The sequence below is a fragment of the Arvicola amphibius genome, chromosome 11 (genome assembly GCF_903992535.2).
Source record: "Arvicola amphibius chromosome 11, mArvAmp1.2, whole genome shotgun sequence".
Lineage (NCBI taxonomy): Eukaryota > Metazoa > Chordata > Mammalia > Rodentia > Cricetidae > Arvicola > Arvicola amphibius.
The window spans coordinates 8341716-8369544 of record NC_052057.2 but is presented as its reverse complement, the minus strand read 5'-3'; the positions used below and the strand labels follow the sequence as shown (position 1 = coordinate 8369544).

The 27829-nt window shown below is 34.1% G+C and overlaps 1 protein-coding gene across 3 annotated transcripts in view; it reads left to right on the top strand.

Annotated features, from left to right (window-relative positions):
• The first annotated feature begins 5260 nt into the window (after window positions 1-5260).
• The window catches only part of Fstl5 (follistatin like 5), a 393360-nt gene continuing 370791 nt past the window's right edge, over window positions 5261-27829 (top strand). For all 3 annotated transcript variants that reach the window (XM_038348044.1, XM_038348043.1, XM_038348042.1), the window contains exon 1: window positions 5261-5386. In XM_038348044.1, coding sequence (XP_038203972.1) covers window positions 5261-5386 — 126 coding nt within the window. The remainder of the gene's footprint in view (window positions 5387-27829) is intronic.

Below are 27829 nucleotides of genomic sequence, written 5' to 3'. Positions count from 1 at the left end.
TGATTCATTTGTGCTTTATTATTTCAATTTGTTAAAATCTCCCGTGGGGAAAATATGCAATAAGCTTAGTCATTTAATTTATAATACAAGGCTGTGAGAAGCCTGTGAATTTGGATGGCTTTATGATTGCAGAGTTGTGTAGCTTTTAAGCAATGCCCTTAATAGGCATTTTGATATTTCCTTTGGGTTTTTATAGAGTAAATAGGTACTAGTTAGTCATATTGGTGCATTTGGGTAGTGGGGTTCCAAAATCAGAACAGGTAGGTCCACTAGACCCACTTTGTATGATGGATATATGCACTCTTCTTACTGACTATCATTTCCCTCATGTGTGGAAGAAAGGATTGCATGTCATTTCTGCTAACTGATATGTTCTGTGTTGAACACTGTTACTCTTGATTAAATTTTGATCTTTTTGTAATCCACTATTTCATTTGAATTTAATGTTATTAAGTAATCTAGCTACACATATCTATCTATCCATCCATCTATCTGTTCATCCATTCATCTATAGCTATCTGTCTGTCTGTCTGTCTGTCTTTCTCTCTATCCATCCATCTATCCATCTATCTATTCATCCCTTCATCTCTATCTATCTATCTATCTATCTATCTATCTATCTATCTATCTATCTATCTATCTATCTATCTATATCTATCTATCTATCTATCTATCTATCTATCTATATCTATCTATCTATCTATCTATCTATCTATCTATCTATCTATCTATCTATCTATCTATCTATCTATCTATCTATCTATCTATCTATCTATCTATCTATCTATCTATCTATCATCTATCTATCTATCAATCATCTATCTATCTATCTATCATCTATCTATCTATCTATCTATCATCTATCTATCTATCTATCATCATCATCTATCATCTATCTATCTGTCATCACTTTTATTTACAACTGTCATTGATGTTTCTGGGTTCATGTGCCATAGTGTGCATGTGGAGGTCAGAAGACAGCTCTGTGGAGTCATTTTTCTCCTTCTGTCCTTGTATGTTCCAGGAACCAAACTTAGGTTGTCGGTTTTGTGAATTAATTGCTTTTCACCTCTGTGCCATTTCTCTTATCCTGTACAATTTGTTAATTGTTTTGAGAAAACAAACATTTATCAGATCACGTGCTTTTAATAACACAATATTTTCACGAATTTTATTTGTCAGAGTTCACATACCTTTGTAAACATATTAACAGTAGTCAACAAAAATGCTTTTCCTTAGTACAAACTTATATGACTGTGCATTTACCATACAGTCTATCTTTAAAACAGCAATGAATATTATAACCCAAATTTAGCTTCTTCTTTTCAGTTTCTAGTAAAGCTGTTTATTGAAAGGTATAATCAATTAGAATTGGGACAGTTTTGTTCAACTTAATGATTAAGCTGTTCTTGGAGTAAATATTCCTGTTTTGAAAGTGGAATTAAAACAATGATCATATTTTTTTACTCAAAATTAAAATTCTTTTCTACTCTCACATGCTGAGAAGAAGAAATACTGAACGGTTTAAATTTTTTTTTTTTTTAGCCAAGAAAACTACAAATAAAAGTATCTGGACAATTATCATGGGAAATAACATGGAATTCAGAACCAAGAAAAGCTCTGTCAACATGGGCTCAAGCAAATCCCTACCCTATTTGGACACAGTCCCAAAGCTATGCCCTTCTGGTGTGTCTTGTTTTGCCATTTACCTAAATCCACAGCTAGTATAAAAGAAAACCCCCTTTCCAAAGTGTTCTGTAATGAGAAATACTTTTTTCTTTTGCAAGGGGCTTTTTCAGAAGCATTGTCATGTGAATAAAAAGTAGAGATATAGAACGGAAGCGTGAGTGAAAGTTGATTGGGTTTAGCTTGGGTCATGCATACACCCTTGAAAAGTAACTAACTTTCTTAACTGGGGCATTTTATCACCTAGAAATGTCTTCTTTATATATAACTTATGTGTAAGAAGTAATATCAAAATATCCAAAAGTTATTTCTAAGATGAAATACCGTGCAGTATCACTGACGTATGTCTAGTAGGACAGATATAGTCTACTTCCCTTTCTGTTTGTTCTTGTTGCTTATCCCAGGTAAGGCAGAGATTTTTAGCTATCTAAGTACCTTTTGCTTTTGATGATTTTTGGGTAATCTGAATGTCTGAAGCAGGTGAGATGCTGCGGAATACATATCTTTTTTATGAGACTCCACTGCCTAAAGGCTGAATGCATTTTGCTTCATAAGACTGGGTTCTTTGAAGAATGTTCAAGCACTTTTTAGATGGGCACTAAGTAGCAGTACCGCACAGAGTTCAGCATGTCCATGTGAAATTAAGGTTGGCAGAAAGATGAGAATGGTACAAGAGCTTGCCTAACGTATGCAAGGCATGTTTCTGTTTTTTTTTTATTTTTATTTTTTATTTTAAATGTGCCAAGTAAAAAAACCTGTTTGCCCTGGGTAGGGAGTCCTTCAAAGGAACCTCCTACAGAAAGCCTTGTTTTGTATGCAGAAAAAAAACCCTCTTATGAGTGCAGCAACTCACTTCTTAGTTGGATTCACCGTCAACCTAAACAAATGTTTTCAATGAAGTGAAGAATAGTAAGCCCCTTAATGGATTTTAAATTAATTACTAATCACTATTCATTTATTTATCCAAATATATTTACTGAAAATATACCCTATGTTAACTTCTGCTCTAATTCACATAAATAAATAAAATTCCTGTCTCTGAGTTAATTTTTCATTTAAATACAGATGAAAACCTAAGCCAATTATTACATAGAGTATCAAACATTGACAAGGGTTGTGATTTCAAGTTATTCTATTGCAATAAAATTTCACTTATCATTTTTCCTAAAATTTCCTTTTTACTATCCTAAATTTCTTTAACTCCTAGAACCATTTAACCTCCTATTTGGATTAAACATACCTGTAAATTCATTTTTGAATTTTCTTTCTTCCTCAGACACATTCTTTTCCATTTTATATATGGATTATGTGATCTATAAATACCAAGAATATGGTTATTATTTCTTTCCAGTATGTACTTGGTGAATTCCAGTTTCCTGTGCCCTGAAACCTATTTGTGACTCCTTTATATACATTGGGCTAGAGATAAATTATAAAAAGAAATAATCACAAGTCCTTTAAACTATATACTTGTACATCTATGAGTCTACTCAGAAGTGATGAGTCAGTATAGATAATTAGACTAATGGCTCTACTTAAGTTATACACTGAGACTCAAAGGGCCAAGCCCTCTGACTCATGGAATTCTAGAATCCAGTAAGGGAAAAGGTCTTAGTGATCCAGTCGTCTTCCCTCCTGCTCTAGAATAAAGCAAAGATTTGGCCAAGATCAAGTTCCTAAGCACACTGTCGATACTAATAATCCACATTTACTTTTACTTGGATGGAATGAGATCCTGTCTGGAACAAACAACCAATTAAAGGGGTAACAGAAAATGTCAGCAGAGGTCACCAAGGCTGGTGTGACGTTGTCAGAGACCAAATGGAGGCACTGATGCTAACTCCTTGAAACTTTACTTGAATTTTTCCCAAGGCAGTATAAAGAGGTGCTTTGATGAAGTGATGTGGGATTCCCCTCTGTATGCTGTAAATACTGTTGGTTAATAAAGAATCTGCCTTGGCCTGTGAAAGGGTTAAATAAAGCAAGGGAGGTATAACTATTCTGAATGCTGAGAGAAAGAAGGTGGAGTCAAGAGACGACATATAGCTGCCGCTGGGAACAGACATGCCAGAAACTTGCAGTTAAGCCACAGCCACGTGGTGATGCACAGATTAATAGAAACGGGCTAAATTAAGATGTAAGAGTTACCCAATAAGAAGCTAGCCCTAATGAGCTGAGCAGTGATTTAATTAATACAGTTTCTGTGTGGTTATTTTGGGGCTCAGCAGTGGGAACAAACAAGCGGCCTCGTACAATGGAGAGAGAAGCAGCTGAAATCACCATAGCTGAGCCTGAAAACTTTTCCTGACTGCCACGTCTGATGAGATTACCAATTTTCCATCATTTGACAGCTTTTCTCCAATCATAGATACAACAGAACGATTCCTTCAATGTCTTAAATTGTATATTGTTTTTCCTATTCTTTAGAAGACCTATTATATTTGTTATAAACAATCATCAAAATGAAGTTTTGGAGAAGAATAAATAAATCCAAATCATACAAATTTGAATTTTGAAGCAAAGTAATGGACCTAGATGTTACCCTCATAAAAACATGGCCTGTTGTGTCATATGATGCAAGGAAATATTTTCTCCTGCTTTTTTGGTATTTTTCCCATTTTAGATTATTTGACAATTACTATATTTTATAATTTCATCCTTCCTGCCTGTGCTGGCTAGTTTCAATGTGAAAAGAAAGGCTACTGGTTTTTTTTTAGTTAGTCCTGTATCCTGATACATCACTGAAAATGTTTATGAGTTGTAGAAGTTCTTTGGTACAAATTTGGGGTCTCTTATATAAACTATTATGTCATCAGCATATAGTGAGAATTGACTTCTTCTTTTTTGATTTGGATCCCCTTGATCTATCCCCTTTATTGTCTCTTTGCTCTAGCGAGGTCCTCTAGAACTATATTGAGTAGATATGGAAAGAGTGGACAGCCTTGTCTTGTTCCTGATTTCAGTGGTATCCCTGTGAGTTTCTCTCCATTTAGTTTGATGTTGTCTCTTGGCTTGCTATATTTGGCTGGAGAGATGGTTCAGCAGTTAAAAGCATTGCCTGTTCTACCAGAGGTCCTGAGTTCAATTCCCAGCAACCATATGGCAGCTCACAACCATCTGTAATGAGATCTGATGCTCTCTTCGTGTTTGTAGGCATAAATACAGACAGAGCACTGTATATGTACTAAATAAATAAAATCTTAAAAAATTAAAAGTCTTTATTCTTAAAGAGGAGTTAAAGTTTATAAGCATATTTATAATTGTATTACCTACATTTAGAGTATCAGTCATAGTTTATTTATCTTTTTAGTCTACTTTTATTGAATTTTCCCAGAGAATTTTTTATTCTATATTTTATGAGACTGATTTTAAAAAGTACTGGTATTTTGTTATGAAAAGAGGGTAGTGTTCATGAGAAGTGTCTCTCTATTTATTACATAGTCACACACCAGAGAGCTCTGATTATATGTGTAAGGATTTCTTAATAATATTGAATTCTTTGATATATTTCTTTATTATATAAAGTATTTTCTTTGATTTTCAAAATTCTAATTTTGACAGGTAAACAATAAGGATGTTTAAGTCCTGGTCAGCTGTTTTGATTCTTGGGTTCATCTTCCTGGAGTCTGAAGGAAGGCCAACAAAAGAATCAGGATATGGCATTAAATCCTACCAACCTCTTATGAGATTACGACACAAGGTATGGCTGAGTTTTCTTTCTTGTTTATTATTCCTTCAGAGCCATTGATTTCCAAACATGTTTTCAATAATTTTTATCTTTTTTAAACAATCCAGTTTTAAAAGTGGGTAATATCAGCAAGTGAAAAATTATAGTTTGGTTAATAAAAACATGTCAGATTTGGAATAGATGTAGTGTGGTTATAAAACTTACCGCAATAGGTAGGAGCAGGTGTGAGAGATTAATGGTTATGAGTACATATGGTTGTTTTGAAGGAGCTGTGTTTGGTTCCTGGTTTATCTGGCAATTAAACCATTTTAATTCCAACTCCAGGAGATCTAGCATCCTTGTCTGGATTCTAAGACAATTGCACACACGTGCATAAAACGACAAGGTCACACACATGTGCACATCACTAAAAATAATGTTATTCATTAAAAACATAATATATAAAATAATGATTTATATACCAATAGTTAAGACTAAGTCAGTGAGTTAACTTCTGTTATTTTCTTATGTATCTTAGAGAGTGGAAACGAAGTATTTCTCTAAATCTCTACAAAGATGTACATTCACAAACACACACACATATGTTTGCAAAATTCAGCTTGAGTAGAAATTGTTGAATTTTTTTCATGTAATCAAAAATCATTAAATTTTAGATTCCTAAAAAAAAAGAAAATTGTTTGGGGGCAAATACTTTCCCATGTTCAACTTTTTCAACTTCAAACAGGCAAGTTTATCTTATGATGTCACATATCTAGTAAATATTATTTTGTGTTGTTTCTTTGTTTAAAATATATGTATTGAGGTCAGAAACTATATCCATGCCTTTCCTGGTACTGTGAGCACATGAGACCCTGTTGTATTAAACCTTTGGCAGAGAATTGATGGGTAAATTATGGCTTAATTATATCTCATTGTTTTTCTGAAAAATACAAGACAACAGATTGAGCATCAGTGTGAACATTTATGAGAATGTTTTTAGTTAAATTTATATGATAAAATATCAATATCAATATATTTATCTATGCAATTTAACCCATTTTTTAAAAAGACATAATTGAGTGAAATAAGTTGAGAACATATGTGCTCCAAAACTGATTATATCTTAATATTTTTGTTGTATTTCTATTTCTAAATCGGTGGAAATGATATATGGTTGTTGGTATTTAAAAAGCAGCGCAGAAATCGTATTGAAACACACCACTTTTAAACAGCTTTGTTTGACTCTAAGATTAAGCTATATATAAAAGTCACCTACTGAGAGTTTGTATGTGTGTAAACCTGTATGTGCTACCTGTGTATGTGTGTGTGCATGCATGCACATGTGTGAGTGTGTGAAAATGGGTTTTTAAAAAGAGAGAGAGAAAGTAAACTGAAGAAGCGGTGGAAAGCAAGAAAGTACATAGTGCTTCTTCATAGTGTCTGCTCCAGTGCCTGGCTCTATGTTACATTCCTGGGCTCCCATTCTAAGTTGCCTCAGTGAGCAACTGTGACCATGACATCTAAGTCCAATAACAACCCGGCTGCTTTTGGTCACAGTGTTTATCGTAGTAGAGAAAGCAAACTAAGACAACCTACATATTCAGTACATTGTGAAACAAGCAAAAAGGATTAATTTGTCAGATCATACTGAAATGTTCCAGATATGAACAAACACATACATATTTTATCATCTCCAGCTGTATGTATCAAAAATGTGATTAAAATTCATTTGTCTGTATCTCGCAGTAAAAATGAGTAACAATAAACTTGCCATGCTAATTATAGAAGTCTTAATTATCCTCTACAAATGTATGTCTGAGGGAGAGCTGATTGTGTGCTTTACTGATGTGTTTATCCCACTACATTTATGCAGCATCATCTGAGGCAATTCATTAGCACCCAGGAACTGTGAAAGCAATCACTACATCCAAAGCCCACAACGTTCTGCTTTTATTTATTATGTATATTCTTTGGCTTAGACATGGTGCACTCTTTCACAAGCCATTTCCCTACACATGGTCATTTGATTGTGGTGTAGTCTGGGAAACAGGACTGCTCTTCCTCTTCATTTGAGTGACATTATTACAGCTCAGAGAGGTGAACTGAAGTAGCTTTCCTGAGAGCGAGAGAAAGCAGCAGTCATCATCAACAAGACAGGAAAATAAGAAGATGAGACAGAGGATGGGCAGATGCTACCTAAAATGAGAGACAATGATTGTAAAGCAACATGACACTGGCCTGAGAATTCTCTGTTCTTTAAATTATTCACGGTGTTCCCCCATAAGCAAAAGAACTGAATTTTCATATTGATTTCTGCTCCTGATGGTGATTGTAGCCTGGCTTAGGGCAACCTTCTAGCATGAACTCACTAGGAGAAATAGAAATCACCTGGGTTATGGTTTTGTTATCAGAAATCTGCATCATAGGCATAGTTCAATAAGGATAGACTCTCATGTGCCTTGTGAAGAATTCCTTAACTTTGCGCTGTTGGTACCACTTTGGGATTATTGCACTTGGAACAACACATGGCACCAGATGTAAATGTTGTCACCATAGATTTATTATTATGTAAAAGTCACTCCCCTTTATACTCTGTTTGGTCCTTTATTTTAATTGCCTCCACCCTTTATTTATATTGTTAATTTCATCATCTAGGTTAGATTCTTTAATTTTATGGCATTCTCATGGAAGAAATAATACTTATTTCTATTTTATAGATAAGGGAACATGATTTCATGGGTGTTTAGAGTCTGTTTCCTTTAATGTCACCCCAAATTACAGATTAAATATTTAAAAAATAGTCTAAATAATTTTATGCAGATTTTACAAAAACGAACATTTTCATAGGTATTTGAAATATACCTTGGCCATGTATATACAATTTTGCCTATATTCTTACCCTGTGGTCCTTGAAAAAGTGGGATTGCGTGGTGAATTTCTATATAAAGGAGATGCTAGGTGCAGCAGAAAACCACTTGCCTGCCATCTTGTCCTCTGTTCATCCTCCAGTTTCATTACTGCATCTTTGAAACTAATCTCCTTAGTAAATTTTTCATTTGCAGTGCCGTGATGGTTTACAGTTTCCATGACCATCCTGATACTGACTAAACAAGCCAGCAGGAAGAGGAGGACAGAATCCTTGGAGAAGCTTTGTCACTCTCCTAGAAATGTTAGGAATATTCTACCCTTACCAATCTCTTGATCTTCCCATGCCATGAAAGAATGTGACTTGTAGTGTGTGGGACAGCACTGCATTAGAATCTTGGTAATGGTCTGTTCTCTACCACTGATTAAAGTCTTAGCTCCTTGCTTAATATCCTCTCCGTGGCTACATGCCCTCTTCTAGCATGTTAAATTAAAGAAAGCTGTTTTGGAGAAAACAGGGTAGTATTGTGGTAGCGAGTTAGAACCAGAGTCACGTAATGCATATTTGTCTGAATATTTGATAATAACTGAAAAATCTCCCAGAATTCTCCTTTACCCTATAGCATGACACATGTCAACCATTGAACTTTCCAGTCTGTCCAAAAACCAGGATGAGTAATATATCCTGCTCATTACGATTTCACGTAACAAGGAATGGAGAAAGCTCTTTATTACATTAAATCATTGAATTTGGGATTTGTTGTCATCTCTCTGCACTCCCAGCTTCTCTTCACAAATAAAGACAAAGCTAGAACTCCTTCCTACGCCTACTACACATAATTCCTGTGTGATATTTTATCTTGTTCCTTTTTGGCTCCTTGTTTCATTTTCATTTTTGACTTTTTCTCATTTTCATATTTCTCTTAACCCCCCCTGCTCTCACCACTTATTAATTGCTTAGATATAATATCTCAGAACAAGTAGCCTCTTTTTGTGTAACCTGTAATATTTATGTACTGACATTTCCAAATATCAACAAGCAAGTTACTTGTCTGACTAAAAATCTTCCTTGCGTCTGCACCGATCTTGCCTGCTTCTCCGCCTATAGAGCTGATCACACTGTCACTGTATGGCCTGATGGAATTCTGTATGAGGACCATAGTATTCTTCGAGCATCCCTAATGGGAATACTGAGAGTCTTTTAAGTGTCTGTATCTCTCTTGGAACCAGAGTGTCATTTCCAGCTAACTTGGCAAATTGAAGTTGATCTATAATTTCCCCCTGAAGTCAAAGTGCTTCTCCATGAGGATCACTGTGTGACTGAAGAGAGGACGGTGTGAAATGTAATGGTTCTTGAGAGCGTCGCTGGTCATAACGATACCATATAATTCAAAGAACTGATTTGTAAGAGATGATTTTTTTTTTGGTCTTTTGCCTTTGTACTAACACGGATAGATGCGCCTAATGGAAAGAAGCAGGAGAGACATAGAGGGGAAAAGATAAACATAAAAGGAAACTCAGAATTCCAGGGTTTAAAGGCATGGACCTCTAAACAAACCAAGACCATTGTTTCCTAATAGGAAGACTGGCGGTAAGCCTTAGCAATCACTGTGATGCTAACAGGAGATTTCAATGAGATTGTTAAAATGATAATTGATATTTTTTTTCTGAAGTCAGGAAACAATTTGAACCACACCTTGGAAGAAAATCTGGGATCAAGGCTTAGAGAAGTTAAAATTTTACTCTGAAGAATTAGCTAACTAAATGTTAAGAGGATTACTAGTTAGAATGTATAGATAAATTTATTTGATGCATATAAAGAAGGGTGAATATTATTAAATCTTAAATTTGTTTCAGATAAATACCTTGCATTTGCAAAATAATGATTCTATTTTTTTCCCTAAGGAAATAAATCCTTGTTTCAACTAATCTTCATGACTCAATCTCCTGTTTGTGCAAAATTGAGTCTGGGGTTATACAACCAAAGTACAATAATAATTAAACAATCTTTATTGATAGAGTATATTTAAGAAATACCATGGGTTTTCATTAAATTCTCTTTTTAAACACAACTAGAAGATTGCCATGAGTTGTAGGCCAGCCTGTGAGGTAAAGTCATTTTCAGACCATCTTAAGCTACAGTGTGAAAACCTTTTTCAAATTCAAAAACAAGAAAATGTTTTCCTCCTTAATTTACAGTACTGTGGAACACTTGCTGAGCTAAGAGTTTTGCTCATGTTTGCTAAGTCTTAGTCATGCAAGATGAATAACTTCAGGAGATTTGATGTATGGTCTGCTAGCCACAGCTAACAGCAATGCATTTCTACTTATTTGTGAGAGGGTAGATGCATAGAATTCTCAGCATACACAGACACACAGAAAAATAATGAAGATCTGAGTAACAGTATCTTTAGTAGCTCAGTGGTAGCGATTGCTTCATTATATATGTTTATTGGCATATCTAGTTGTGGTCTTTACGTGCACAAAAGTTCTGTCAAACATGTAAATAATGATGAAAAATAACATACAGAATAATAAGCCTTGAAGAAATGTGTTGTGCTTGGATTACTAATAGGTTTAGATACTTTCTGAATTTCATTATTCTCATGCCAAAAGATAAAAAAGCGATGTTATAATGGTGGTACTGCTGATGGAGGGGAATTCTTCTGAGCTCTGTGGTCCTCTTTTTCTTTCAAAAACTGGAGGTCAGAGAAAGATGTAGTAAGCTTTGTTCAATGAACACATTTTCATACTGTCACAAACCAGGAAAGGTCTGAGTTTTTCCTTTCATTCACTTTGTAGATAATGGGTTTTAAGAATACATAGTTTCACAAGTTGCAACAGAAGTGGTAGTCTCTTGTGTTAGAGACAAAGAATACGCCAATGTTCACAGCAGTGGCCGTAGACAGAGTATCAGAATTTGGACTACATGAGGATTGTGCTGCTTGAAATTGGTGCAAGCTAATGTTCTACTAAGGAACAATTCAGATATGGTTTTTAACAGATATCCACAGTAATTTAATGTCAGATTCTGAAGTGGGAAATGAATGATTATTAAAGAAACTATTAAAGGAAACCCACAGCACTTATTGAGTTCTTTAACACAAAAATGAAGTTCCAATCAGTTAGTATTGTAGTAATCTTCATTATAGCTAGGCTTCTTTACTGGGATTCTCATTTGATCAAGCACATGCCTGAACAGGTAGCCTAGATTAGATGATGGTCAGTCAAGTGACTCAGTTTACAAGATTTGTAGGAACAAAACAAGCCATGTTTGGATTATTATTGAGACTCAAACATCAGCAAGCTAGGACTAACACTTAATACACCTGTTTAAGCTTAAGCACTGTGTGGGTGAATTTGATTGAAAATCCAGGTGTGTGGCTACAGCTTCATTCTTCTTCATTCCTCATGAAAATCTTTAAGAGAACCGTGTTATGTTAAGCTTTGGAAATGATGCTTATTATTTCTAGCCAAAGTTTAGTTGCTCCTCTGGAAAAATTTATTTGGCATTTGATGATCAAAGTCAATTTTCTTAACAACAACAACAACAACAGCAAAACCACAAGCATATTTTTCTGGAGTATAAAATTCTCAGGACAAGGCCCTATGACAGAAAGTTATCTTTCATCCCTTGGCAATGGATTCTCAAGGTAATAAATGGTTTGCAGAACGTTGCTTCTCTTACCTCTATGATCTCACATTAGGATATGTTCCTCAAAGTTTTAAGAATATCTATCACTTGAAAAAGTAGCATTTTCCTTTGAAAAATTTAATGATTAATGTGCAAAATTGTGTAATAAATTATTGTTCTATTTATTTCCAACTAGGACTAAGCTAAGATGTAGTCAAAGAAAATCCAAGCACGCAGCACATTAAAATTCAACTTGCTTGTCAGGATTCCATATATTCCGTTATATACAAATTTGTACACATATAATAGTTTTGTCCCACACAAATACACGTTTTTCTAAAGGCATGAGGCACAATTCTGTTTCTTTGCCCATTCAGTGTGTGTGTGTGTGTGTGTGTGTGTGTTTATAGAGTATGACCTTTTCTGTCCTTTGAGAACATTCATTGATCAGTGATCTCCAGGGTGGGTGTTACAAAATATATTGTCATTGCTTTTATTTTCTATTCATATTTCTTTTGTTTAACTTCCTTCAGAGAAAATTGTCAATTTTTTTGCATGTGGGAAAAGTGATGCAAGATCACATTGGTTGTGTAAAGAAAAACTCATCTTAGTGTATTGATTGATCTTATTTTACCAACACACGCTTAGAAAACAAGAGCTATGCTTTTATTTAGACAATTTCCATGAAGATACTTGTGTGTGTGTGTGTGTGTGTGTGTGTGTGTGTGTGTAGACATCATACATGAAAGAAGAGTTATGATGGAGAATAAGTAAAGACACACTCATTTGATCTTTAAAATTAATTAAAGTTCAGGTTGGAATGTGCAGTTATTACTTTAATGTGTAGATGAATTATATATTATTTCTTGAGTCTTTAATTCTTAAAAAATTATTTCATTGTGAATTCAATTAAGAAAGTCATATATTACAAATACTAAGAAATTTCAATTCATGAGCTTTATAGTCAGCATGGTTGAGTGATTAAAAACTTTGTAACATAAAAACAATTGAAAGATTGGTGCTAATTTTACTAACTTATTTTTTATGATTGAACTTTCCTGTTCATAGAGTTATACTAATATATGGAAAGCATGTTGTATACACATAAAAACATATTTTCACACACTCTCACACAAACATACAAATACACACACAGTGCAGGTAGGACAATTAAGGGCTGACAACCCACGCTGTTTGTTAAAAATGATGCAGGGAGCTACTGTAAACAAACTAGAATCCATGTTTCTCACCTCCCTGTTGTGCTCCATATGCTAGTGTCAAGCAAATACTTTTCTGCGTGTATACTTTTACCAACAAAAAGCACACTTACACATTATTGTCACATATATTTATTAAGTGCCTAGAACATGCGTAGAATTGAGTAAATGATTCCATTTTTGAATTCCCTGGAAGATAAGCTAATCCATCATATGACTGTTGGTGAAGTGATCATCTTAAATGAATTGACTGGAAAACATGATTCAATGAAAATATGATTCAATATGTATTGAAATGTATAATAAGGCAAGTGTCTCTCAGGGAATGCTAGGACAAAGTTTGCTTTATGGTAAGCTGTCTACAGGAAAATAAATGAGGCAATTAGCTGTGAAAACAGGCTTCTACTAAAGGTGTTGAGCTGAAGGATTCTTGCTGAGAATATATTTACCAACTGGGTGGATTAAACACAGGACCCTCTTCACAGATGGAACTGTCAGCCATTATGATAGAGATGTCCAATAATAAATGTCTATTTAATAGGCAGTCAGTCCAAAGTTTTCTCAGAAATCTTGGTGTATTATTTGTTTCTCTTTTGTTCTTATCACAGTGTTTTTAGTAATTGATTTTAATTATAAAGGTCATAGTAGGTTAGCAGTAAAAATGGTAAGACAATACATAGATTCCCATTTGTTCCCATTTGTGCATAAATAGCCTTTTTCTGTTATTCAAGCTGTGGAACAGAGTGGTGAATTGGTTACAATCATCAAGTGATGTTTGATTATCATCCAAAGCCCACAGTTTGCAGAAAGATTCATTTGTGGCCTTGGTTTGAAGCCATGGGAAGGAAGCTTTGATGAAGTAACATAAGCAGCATATTTCCATAACCTAAGTTTCCGCTTTCTGCCTATTCATATTGCCTAAAATATAACTTTTCTTTTCATAATTTTATCTTCTATATAAATGGGATCACACAGGAACTTGGTTGTACATATTGGCTTATTTCACATAGTGCCATGCAGTAAAGATTCCCGAATAGATATTTATGGCTTCATGGTATGTTTCTGCTTTAGATATAAATAATGTTCCATGGTCTGTATGCACACACTTTATGTATATACTCACCAACTGAGGGATACTTTGTTTGCTCAGTTCATACTTTTTGAAGAAAGTATGTAAATGTCAGTCTATAAGTTTATGCTTGATTGTGGGTATTTTCAGCATGGTTGCTGGCTCATGATTGCTGGTGAAGCTTGCATTTACCTTTGAAAGGAATCTCAAGCTATATTTTCAAAATACTACCTACAATGTAGTAGAGATCTATTGTTCCCCACCTTTCCCAGCATGTGGGATTTCACTTATTCTACAGTTGTATCTTGTTGTTTTATTTAGTGTTTAATTACATAATAATAGTCATATGAGGTCTTTTCTTAGGCCAATTGTCCCCATGGGTCTTCTTTGATGATATGTGACCAGCTTTTAGACTATGTTGTAAATGAACTTTTAGTATTTTTTTTTCCTTGAAGGTAAAAAGCTCCTTCTATATGTTGGATAACACTTTTAGGTGCCTTTTATAGAAGTTTCTCAGATACTTTCACTTGTTTACTTGACAGTGTCTTTTATTTGGTGAATATGATAAATTTTAATAAAGCATTGCTTTATGTTCATTGTTTTCTATTTTGTGAAATTTTGAAGTGTTTGTTTTGTAAAGTTGTACTTTCCAGTTTTTGGGTTTTGTTGTTGTTGTTTTACGGTTTGTTGTCTGACTCTAGATTCTATTATCTCTGTATGTGGATATCAGATTTAATATATTATCTCTGTATGCCATCACTGTATTGGTTTTGTTTCTTTTCTAAAATCTTCTATTTGATTGGTAACAGTCTTGTGTTTCAATGGTGAAGGTTCAGGCCTGAAGAGTTTAGCAGGTGTCAATGAACTGGTACCTTCATTAAGGCCCCAGTAACAATTTAAATAAGACTATGAGAAAGATAGCTCACCAAATAAATATCAAGTGTCATTCAGCAGCAGAATAAATTAGAAGCACAGGTGTGAAAATTTGACAATAGATTAAGAACTTGATGTCCCAGTTAACACAAATGAAAGCCATCCAAATATGACCGTGCTTATGTTAATTTTGCATGTGTATTTGGTTTTGTTGACTTTGTAACTGCTTTAATCTTCTTATATTCTTAGATGTTTTTTCACTTCAGGGAAATCTGGTTAGCCAACAAAAACAATTCTGTGAAACGTCTTTCAAGAACTGCCAACGCTTCTCTAAAAGTATTATCAGGGCTTTGAGTCTATTAGAGAGAATAGTGTTCTACAGTAAGGTCTAGCTTTATCAGTTATTAACATAGTTGATGTGCTGTCTTGTTCCTGAAAGAAAACAACCAGACAGAAGCCATTAGACAAGGAAGGGCTTACTTCTGTGGATAAGAATAGGGGCTGTTGGTCTGCAGTCAGGAGGCAGGGGCAGGAAATCTAATGCTAACAGCTCTCTCTTCTTATCCAGTCTATACCCCAGTGCTGAAATGTTGTTGCCCATAGTTAAGGTGCATCATCCCACTTTAATAAATCCAATTTGGACAATGCCTCACAGACATGCCCAGAGCCTGGTCTCCTAAGTGACTCTTGATCCTGCTATGCTGATATTTAATGCAAACTGTCACATTGACAAATATACAGTAAAAACACAGCATCAAAGTTAGTTCCAATAGAAATAAAGAATAATGGGCACGTATATCCAGTTATCTCTCCTTTTTAAGACAGGGTTTCTCTGTAGCTTTAAAGCCTGTCCTGGAACTAGCTCTTGTAGACCAGGTTGGCCTCAAACTCACAGAGATCTACCTGCCTCTGCCTCCTGAGTGCTAGGATTAAAGGCATGTGCCACCACTGCCTAGATTTCAAGTTCTCTCTCCATCACATACCCAGAGCTTGGATTTTATTCCTCACATCAAAAAAAAAAAAAAACTTCACCCTTATACCTGATAGGAAAATATTTTTAATCACTCATGGAGACTATAATTCAAATTCCCATACTTATAAAAAGTTTCAGGAAATTATAAACTAATTTATTTACCAAATGTGCTTTTGTAGAACTTAATTTCATTAATTGACACAGTTTTATACAGTCCTTTATAGAAGCTCAAATAAGTCTTAATTAATATCATTACCTTATTTCATTTGTACATGTTTTGAATTTGAATGTATTTTCATTTTAAAAACTCTTTTATTCAAACTTTGATTTGGTTTGCTTCCTTAATTCTGAATTCTAGCATTAATGATTGAGACAAATGCAAACATCAGAGCTTTGCAAACTCTGAATATCTTCAGCATGAGTATGGCATGTAGTTACTTGAAAATGCACTCCAAATTATGCACATTGATGAATTAAGAATTTGTGGCTGTGAATACTCATCTTTCCATGATTAACAAGTTGTTACTTTCAAATATTAAAGCAGTCATCTTCACATTCTCAAGGAAAATCTTGATACTGGAATGCCAGTTGCCATTTGAAGTTTAATCACGTTATCAAATATAGTTGACCCAATTTTTCTCAACTATTGACATTACTAAAATATTTTAATTTTATAATAGAAAATAGTATTAGAATTTTCTTCAATAGAAATTTTGCTGACTACACAGGAATGAAACTTTTTTACTTTGAAAGTATAAAAATAACTATAGCTCTCAAGCTGGTAAAACATTGGGAAAACAAACAAATAAAAAGGCTCTCAGGCAAATCATATTTGAGTAAAGCATAAAAGCTGCTCAAAATTCAATTATTGAAAGAGTAATAATAACTAATATCATTTATACTTTACCAATGTTCTAAATGTTCCTACAGAGACATAAGCTTTAATGCTTAACGATAATAACATCGCAAACTACATATCTACGACAATGTAACAGAGGACTTTAGGAAAACCCAACATATCATAATATCACTGTTACCAGAAAGGAGAAAAATATCTAACTAGTTCAAAATCTATCTTTGGGCATTGACCTAGGTTAAGATTTAAATAGAGACAGAGAGTGCATATGAGGGGCTTGGAGAGGTAGCTCAGGGTTATACGCACGTGGTACTCTTCCAGATGTAGGTAATATGTTTGATTCTTAGCACCTGCACGGCAGCTTACAACTCTCTGTAACTCCAGCTCCAGAGGCTTTGTCAACTCTGATGTCCATGCACATCTACATTAATATGAAGACACATGCAGCTACCCATAGTTAGAAATCATAAGAGCAAACCTCTGAAAGGGATGCAAGCAATGGGTTACTTGTATCAATGTGTACTCTTCCCTGTCACCGCACAGCATTTGTTTTTATTCTTGTGTCGTGTGTTTTGTCCCTGTACGTTGTCATAATGGTGCACATCTCTTTCAGAGAGACAGGTTCTTTTCCCCCTGGACAACAGATCTTCAGCTTTTCCATTCCTTCAACTCTAGATTACCGGGGAAAACTCTAATTCTGCCGGGTCTGTTGTTTCAGTAGTTTGGCAATCACTTGTAGAAGCACACATCTTTATGATGTCTTCTCTCCTGCATGGAATCCTATCTGGGATACTATCTGATAAGATGTAATCGAGTAAACAATTTCCATTATATAAGAAAGACTAGTAAACACAAAGAGTAAAACGAAACACACATGGGGAGATTAGAGGGGGGAAGGAGAGGCAGAGACACAGAGAGAAGTGGCAATATGAGATGTGAACTATATAATAAAACTACCAGAACATAAATTTTCTATAATCAGTTTCAGCATCTTTTCTTGCTGTTAGTTTTAAGGTTGGATATGGCATAGGTGGGATGGAATCCCGCGGTTATAGAAGTTGGACTGGCATGCAGGCTCAGACCTGGAGTTTGGGAATTGATATGGAGGGTGGAGAGAGGGTGAGAAGAGGTGTGAGCAGGCCAACTCACCCAGCTATGTCTTAGCACAGAATGTATTGATCTGGATAGACAGAGAGGGCTGGCGATACAAAAGGAGCCTGGAGGTTGACAATGAACTGTCCTTACCTTAGTCAGAGCTTAGAGGCTAGAGTCATAGTAGCAGAGGTAGCCAGACTATACTTGGCTCTGGATATAGAACTCAAAAACTATTTGGAGGATTTCCAAGAATAACTGGATGGGAGGATCAGGTAGACTCACTTTGTTAGAACTTCTTTTTTTTTTTTTTTTTTTTTTTTTTTTTGGTTTTTCGAGACAGGGTTTCTCTGTAGCTTCTAGAGCCTGTCCTGGAGCTAGCTCTTGTAGACCAGGCTGGTCTCGAACTCACAGAGATCTGCCTGCCTCTGCCTCCCGAGTGCTTGGGTTAAAGGCGTGTGCCACCACCGCCCGGCTCTGTTAGAACTTTTTGGATGATGTGCAGGATCTGATTGAGCCAAGATATTTCATAATTCAGTTTAAAGAATTCTTTCTGCTTGTTTGCCATGTTTTCTTTTCTTCCCTCTACAAATATAATTTATGTGAACAATTTCAGAATAATTACTTGCACTACAATTAACTCTTTCTTAATCAAATTTAAAAGGTTAATAGTGATTCATTTTTATTTCGCATCTATAAAAATCTTCTTATAATAAATGTATTTTTTTCCAAGATAAAACAGCTGACTTCCTCTGTACCTGTCCCCATGTTTCATACTCTTCCAATACTGATAGGTTTAATTTGAAGTGTTTTACAAGTTCTGCTATTTAATATTTTTCATAATTTGAAATCATTCCCTATAGGTAAAAAAGTATTCTACAGTATTCAAATAAATTTTATAAGTAGTCAACTTCATGAGTTTTCTTATTGATTCTCATGTACTTCAGCTTATAATCATTTTACCAGGTATAAATGTCTGCCTAAAAATAAGACTTAATTTTTTTACCATAATCTCTTTTAAATCAAGCTCACAGTATTAACATTAATTATTTGAATGAGAAAACTTGTCTATTTAATGTCAAACTTTTTATAGAAAAAGGAATACATTGTCATCAGCTTGAACTTCTCTTTTTACCATGCCTTAAGTCACTGATGTTCACAACATTCATCCAACAGGAATTAGAACATATCCCTAAGATATGATTATTGGGTTTTATAAATCTAATGTTACAAAGACTTTGTTATACTTTCTTAGCTGTTAGAGTAAAAGGAAATGATCAATTACAAACCATATGTTCTCCATGTTTTAATATGTCTATAATAAATCAATACTGTAAAGTACAATGTCTAGTCATTTTGTTCAAAATGTAGAAAAGGTGTTGTGTTATTTCTGGAATGATTATTCATTTTAAATAAATGTTTCTGAAATCACTGTTACTGAGCAACTAAAAATATTCAACTGTGCTGACTGGCACAGACGGCTGAGCAAGTTTATCAAATTTCACTGTAAGATAACTTCAAAGTTAATATTCATTTAATCTATATTGATTTACTTCATAATGCATTTTAGCACAATTTAAAAAATTATTTTACTTTTTTAATTTCTAATTGTGTGTTTGGAATGCCACATGAGGTTAATAGGTGAGAGTATTAATATTAAAAATTAATTAAAATTAATTAAAATGAAAAATTGTTTTGCCATTGGGTATATATTGTTTATATGTAATAGGATCCCAATATCAGAAGATACATATTTATGCCTTTAATGTGCTATTAATTACAAGGCCTCACATGTTGATATGGAAGTCATATGAATCTGACATTTACAAATCTCTTGAACTAATTGGGGTTGGTGGGTACAATGACAATTATAATACTTAAAGGAAAGGTTCTTAACTGAATGGCAAATGCTTTGACTATTAAGTGACTTGATGAAATACTTTATTGTTTTATTTAACTATGAGACAATAAGTAAAATGAAATCAACAATATAGATGTAAACAATAGGCAAATTATGAATTCACCTAAGTAAGTACAAGAACCCCCAAACTAGTCCTTTAAATTACAGACACTTAGGAAATCCAAAGATTCAATAATCATACTTCAGAAAACTAGTACTCCACAAAATTGGAAAACCTAAAAGAAATGGACAAATTTCTAGATAGATACCACTTACCACATTTAAGTCAAGATCAGATGAAAAATTTAAATAGACTTATTAACCTAAGAAATTGAAGAAATCATTAATAGTCTTCCAATTAAAAAAAAAGTCTAGGGCTAGATGGTCTTAGCACAGAATTCAGCCAGACTTTCAAAGAAAAGCTAATACCAATATTCCTCAAATTAGTTCACAAAAAGAAACATAAAGAACATTGCAAATTAGTTTTCTGATGTCACAGTTATCCTGATACCCAAACCACACTAAGTTGCATCAAAGAAAAAGAATTAGAGATCGATCTTCCTCATGAGTATTGATACAAAATAACAAAAGACTCAAAAAACTAATCCTAGAACACATGAAAAGGTCATCCTGTGATCAAGTAGACTTCATATTAGATATGTAATCTGCCATATAAACAAACTGAAAGAAAAATACCACATGATCACCTCATTAGCTGCTGAAAAACCTTTGACAAATTCCAAAACCTCTTCATGGTAAAAATCTTGGAGATATCAGAGATACAAGGAACATGCCTAAACATAATAAAGGCAATATACAGCAAGTTAATAGCTAAATGAAACTAAATGAAGAGAAACTCAATTCAACTCCATTAAAATCAGAAAAAAAGAGAAGGCTGTCCACTCTCTCCATTTCTGTTCAATATAGTACTTAAAATCTTATGAAATAATTTTAGGTCAAAATCATTTTGAAGAATATTTTAACCACTTATTTGAGATTTTATTAGGAGTGTTTTTCTTTTTTATTTTTACTGAATTCTATAGATCATTAAAATACATACTATAGTAAATTTTTCCAAGATGAGCTTGTGCATATGTGTGTGTTTGTATATGTGTGTGGTTGAATATGTGTATGTGTGGTTGCATGTGTGTCTGTGTACATGTGTGGTGTGCTTTATCGTGAGTGAAGAGGTGAGAGATGTAATTTTCTTCCTGAATGCATTTTTGCATTTTGTATTTCTTAGAATATATGTGAGCAAGATGCCATATTGCATATGAGCTCTTGTTTACTATGTTACTTCATTTTGTTGTTAACTAAACAGATTTCTGTTAGAAAACTATTCTTAGAAGCAAAGGAACATGCTAATAGTGATAATTTAACCACCTAACTGCTACTACTGCTAGACTCTACTAAGAAAGTTTCAATTCTATTTGTTATTCCTGTGTATTTTGCATTTGGAAGGGCACAGATAAAAATATTGACCTTGGTTTGTTTTTTTCCTGCATATTGTTGATCTTACTTCTGTTTATAGACAAAGATAATCACTTTGCAAATTGACCTTTGACTAGCCAAATGCAAAGCCAGAGATAAGGAGGAATTCAATCTTTGGATTCTTGCTCTCATAAACTTCTTTAGCAGAGAGCTTCCTGGCCCCTGAACTCTGAGTTCCCCTGGGATTTGTTTTACTCTGTGCATTTTGATTTTCTGTTATGGAGCTGTAGCTGGCTAAGATTCTTTTGGTATCTTTGACCCAGGAGCACATTGGATAACACTCAGCAGTGCAAGTTCATGAGCTTTGCCAACAGACAGGAAGTGATTACATGCCTATTATTAAATAATTGGCATGCTTCCTAAAATGAAATTTATTCAGAGGCCAGGTAAGTTTCTGCCATAAAGGTACTTTCCAGTTCAATCAAACAAATGGTTTATTTTACTCTCAGAAATTTTATCCTGCAGTTTAGAAAAAAAATCCCATGGGCATATTTTTTTTTTACAGAATAATTTTGTGTAAAGCAATAAAACTTAATAATCTTATGTGCGCAACCTATTTTTAAATTTTAACAACTTAATTACACTAGGGTCCTATTAGACAATGTATTTAGGACTTTATTGTTAAAGAAACTGTATTTAAGAAGCCCAATACTCAAATTACTACACAAACTTTGTCAATTTTATATTAAAATCTTTAATAAGAAGCAGAACACATGAGTAACTTTCAAAGCATAGGGATGCTGGCTAGATTTAATTTCAAGTTAGTGATATAGAAAATAAAAAGTAACATTTTAGAGATATGATAATGAAATAAAAAATTATAACATACAAGAAAATGGTGGAACACTGAAAATAGGTAGCTAAATTATACATAGGTGCTATTTTTACAGAGTGTATGCCATAAGACTACATAAATGTGAAGAATTAGCTTCTTAGCTGGTATGTACAGAGTTCCTGCTCTCTGTCTTTGCAGGGTTTTGAACACTGTGAGATCATTCTTTCTTAAAACTAGCAATAAGCTTATCCCCTGTGCATGAAGTTTTAATTATCACTGTCAGTGTTGGAATACACATTATATATATAATATAATAATATAATATAATATAATAATATAATATATTATATATTAGAATAAATATGTACACAGTTTGTATAAAAAATAAATATCAAGATATAAGTAAAAGTATTATTCAATATGTTTGAAACAAATCTTAAGTAACATAAACCGTCAAACGTAAAACAGTCTCAATACCATGTTGGTTCAAGCAATTTTGCTCAGTGCTTGTGAAGTAGACAGAATGTGTCAATGCTCCCATGGAAAACCATTAAGCACAAAATAAGTCTAGGAAGACCATTGTAGCTGACCTTACTCCAGTCTTTTTCATTTTCTTGCTTGATTATAATACTTTCAGTAATAAATTCATATACTTCCTTTTCTGTCAGCTATTATCAAATTTGACCATTTGAGATCCCTTCCTGTTTTCTTAAAGTGTAATTGCACACTTTATCTATACTATCAATGTGATACATTCCTATGATCAACCATTATTTCCTGTGTTTCATTGAATAGTCTAACATTACAGCTGGATGAACTCTACTAGTTCATTCCAAAATCTATTAATCAAAATATAAAGAAATATCTTAGATATTTTTCCTTCTGTAACCTAATTATGCTTTTTATTTCAAATCCTGCTGCCTTTCTCTCTTATAAGTATTTTGCATTTGGGAATCTAAAATGCTTTGATGTTGCCTTTTTCTGCTTTGAAGTTGTAATATTTCTACAAATGAAAGACGATTTTCAACATATCAGTACATTTACATATAGAAATATAAGTCAACTAAACATAAATCTGTCCTTAATGTTTTTATTTTATTTTATAGGCTTTAAAACATTACACACATCATAGCACATATAAAGTATAACAAAAATCTATGTGCTCATAAACATTTAAATACAATTTCCATTGATAGCTCTTTGTTTTTGTTTTAAAAGTCATTTAAAGTACATACAGATAAGACTTTATCATCTTTCTGCTTCTCTCCCTCATCTCCACAACCATATCTCCTCACTAACCTGATCAGAAGGACACATGGAATGTTGGTAGTAGTGTGGTGCTTGCCTCTCTGGATACCATTCTTTCCATGATTTAGCTGCAGAAACTCAACTAGATATACTCTATCCCCCATCTTAGATTACCTGTGTACCCTATGGAAATATCTAGGTGAAATACAGTTGGAAATCAGAAAACAAATATGATAGGAATTTGGCTAAGATTTTCAGCAGTTATGGAGTATAAAGGAATGAAGAATTGAAGGTCATTGTTTAAAAGAAACTAGAAAAAATATTATATTTCCAGGCCCATCCATCTTCTCACAAATTTCACAATTTCATTTTTCTGAATAATATTCCCTTGTGCCTGTATACCACAATTTCATTATCCATTATATCCCCTATGGGCATACAGATATCTGACAACAGAGGCATTTGCACATCTCCAATTATTGATGCTCTGTTCATGAGATCTAAGACTTGGAACCAGCATAGATATTCAACAATAGATGGCCAACTCTGTAAATTGCTACTGAATATTCCTTGAAATAAAGATTGTATAGCAAATAGTGTTGGAAGACCCTGGGGTTAAATTACATTAGAAAGACAACTTGGAGCCCAGACTATGCCGTGGATTCTCTAGTGGAATGAACCAGGCAAACCAAAAAAAAAAAAAAAAAAAAGAATCTTAAGCAGTCACAGTAAAAGCTTAAATGATCCTTCACTGACCATTTCCTAGATAATAATTACCCACTAGAATTATATTGTTTTCTGTATTCTGTCTGCAATATTTTTCTGAAACTAATAAATGTCTAGATGATTTTTCTTCCACTAGATTTCCCTCACTTTCTATGAGTATTTAATAACACATCTGGAAATATGCTTGAGTGCAGAGAATTGCCTGAGTTTTAGACAGTTGCTCGTGTTCTGTGTGCTTCAATTACATTAAGTCATAAACCTGTCCAGTGCTGAGTCAAATACCAAGTTCTTGGGAATAGTTCTGTGTGTCCTCTGGCGCACAAAGTAGCATAACTCAATGTCAGAAAAAGTGTGAGCCAAACTTGAAAATAGGTCATTAAGTAGAGTTGCACGAAATACTTTCCCCCATTGTCCCCCTTTCAACCTCATTTTATAGAATATTTTAAAAATTCATGCTAGTCATGAATTTATAGGACCTATCAGTCTGTACAACAAATTTTAGGGCTTGTTTCTTTCAGCTGGAACTGTCACCTTATATTCACAAAGTGGTTCATCCAATTTGTAGAGCTAGCGCTATTAGTTCTTGGAATTCCCAGCCAAACAAACTCATTCCATTGCCACACTGAAAACACATTTTACTGGAAAATGAATTACTTGGTCCATCAGTTGTCTCTCGTGTTAAATGAGGCATTAGGTGAATATGAAATAAAGAGACAGATCCAAAAATATCACTAACAACAACAGCAACAACAAAACTCCCACAAATGTATTTGCAGATTATTGTCTATTCTAGTAGGGAAAATGCTAGTTACTCTGTGTAGAAATGTGTTTAGTACAATCATCCTATTACAAGTAGTCGACTAGTCCTTGTACACAGGTGATGTATCAAGAATTTATGGATTCTTCTTGCTTTTGGCATAATTAAGAGGCATTTTAAGGATTCTTGTGATCATTCACCAATGCCTTCATAAAGTTGTTATGGTTTGGTCTATCGGGGAATATTATTAAACATCTTGAGTGTGTAACTAAAAGGAAGCCTATTGTACTTTACTACTTGTAGTAGGGAAGCCGCTAGTTAGTTCCCGGCTGCTGCGTCCTGAAATAACCACACAGAAACTATTAATTAAACCACTACTTTGTCCATTAGCTCTAGCTTCTAATTAGCTAACTTTTACATCTTAATTTAACCCATTGCTATTAATCTGTGTATCTTCATGAGGCTGTGGCTCACCTGGTAAAGTTCTGGCGTCTGTTTCTGGCGGGGCTACATGGTTTCTCCCTGACTCTGCTTTCCTCTTCCCAGCATTCAGTTTAGTTTTCTCCACCTGCCTCCATTCCCCTCACAGGCCCAAGATAGTTTCTTTATTAATCAATGATATTCACAGCATACAGAGGGGAATCCCACATCAACTACCACCTTGATTTTTTTCTTTAATCTTTTGTACTAAATGAGGATGTTTGAGACACTCAGCATTATTTAACTTAAAGCTCTGTTTCACATTTCTTCTTTGGACAATAAATCAAGAAAAATAATTAGCAGTCATATTTTAAAATAAACACAATAAATACAGACAACATATAACTACAACTGAGTTGGCAATACCACATAATATTATCTTTTTCTTACTTACTTGACTATTATTCTTAAAATTCATCCTCATTTAAGTTTATCAGGATTTTGTTCATCTAAATTATTTTACAGAAATTTTCTTTTCCCACCGAGCTTTTATGCTTCTTAGAGGTACCAACAAAATACATACATACATACATACATACACATATGAATTAAGTATACATTCATATATTGACATACATTTTGGCTCCAACACTGATTATTTTGCAATATCAACTCTGTCCATATAATAGAAGATATTTTAGGGCAATATGTATTATTTAAGTTGGTTTTATACTTTAATTTGAGTATGTAATCTCTTATCTTACAATATTTTCTTTTTCAGGCAACTAAAGCACCCAGTGCCTCAGTCCCATATTTTTATTCTTCATTTTAATCTCATCTTGAATCCTAGCAGTCATTTCACCCATTGAAAGCTTGATTTCACTCTTCATGTAAATGGATGTGATTAAATGTTGATGTAAGGGGTTAGTTTATGTCAGTATTTGACACTAAAAAATTTAGGATCTTGTAGTTAAGGACCCATATCTTACAATTCCAAATCTTTTGTAATATCACATCATAGTTACTTTTCTATTCATGTAGCAAAACTCATGGCAAAGGTATCTTATAAAAGAAAATATTTAAATAGGGGCTCACTGTTCCAGAGAGTTAGTGTTCATAAGTATGAGGGTAGGGCACATGAAAATAGACAGGCAATCATGGAGCTAGAACAGTAGAGGAGTGTTTAGATCCACAAGTGTGAGGCTCGAAAGAGAGGCAACTAAGAACAACATGGGCTTTTGAAATTTCAAAGCCAAGCTCCAGTGACACATCTCTTCCAACATGACCACACATCCCAATCCTTTCCAAACAGTGCTATAAACTGGGGACCAAATAGTCAAACATACGAGCACGTGGAGAACATTTTCACTCAAACATCGCAAGCTGGCCATAACCTAGTTGAAGTTTTAATGGAAAAGAATTAAGACAAAAAACTATTCCCTACTATACATGTAAATAGTTATCTTTGTTTTCTAAAACATTACATTTTTATAAATACCTTTGAGAAGACAGTGTTGGAAAAGATATCAGTTAGCTCCTTGTTAAGAAATATGTATTAATCTTATAGAACTAAGAAGAACTATGTATGCCCCACAACAGGTTTTGATGTTTTAGCACGTAAGTGTTTCTGCACTTCATATTCCAGTTCCACCAACAGAGCTGCACTTGTCAGTCCTCCAATATTTTGTCAATGTCCCACACCTAGGCTCAGGTACAGCCAACATCTGGCAGTGGGATGAAGGTGATGTGAAAGCAGTAGAACTCTTCTTCATATTACGATCTTTGATCTTTCCTCTGGGACTCTCTTCTCTATGGGCAATGCTATCACAATGAAAAATGATGAACTCTCTGGAGTGTAATGGGTCCTTGAACTCCAAAATAAGGTATTTTGGGCATATAATATGAAATTTGAAGGTATTATGTATGAGCTTATTGAATGGAATTCTAATCGAATTGGAAAGCACCTGTGTTTTTGCTACAGATGAAAAAATACAACTCTCAAATCAAAGAACTCAGAGATAGTGTATTCTTGTGCCCAGTTTGAGTGATTGTGGTCCATGCACACAGATTTAGGTTACCCCAAATATCATGTTTCCATGTACAAGCAGCTTCAATAAGAACAAACAAGAATGTCATCCATGAGTCACTTTTCAAATACATTGGTGGAAACATTCAGTATTGGCTAAAGCAAAGTGGAGAAATGTCTGCTATAGGTCCCAGAAAATATCTGATGGTATGATTTGCTTTTTGTTAGTTGGAAACAAGTATTTTGCTTGTAAATTCAAAAAGATGTATTTAGTGCTCACCAAGATTCTAGGTAACACAAAAGGAGGGCAATAAATGATGATGAAGAGGACAGATGATACCCTAAGATAATGTGCCTTGGAAGTGCAATATTCCACACTTCACAAACACTGCAATTCTGATTAGTTAATGGGCTTTGTAGGAGACTTAGTGGAAGATGCAGCTTCTTTTCAGTAAACTTGTTTACAGTGCTTGTGCTGCCAATAATCATGACTGATTTCTGTCTGCTATACGATATATCCACAGTTAGGGTTTTCTGCTAAGATCGAAATTTGA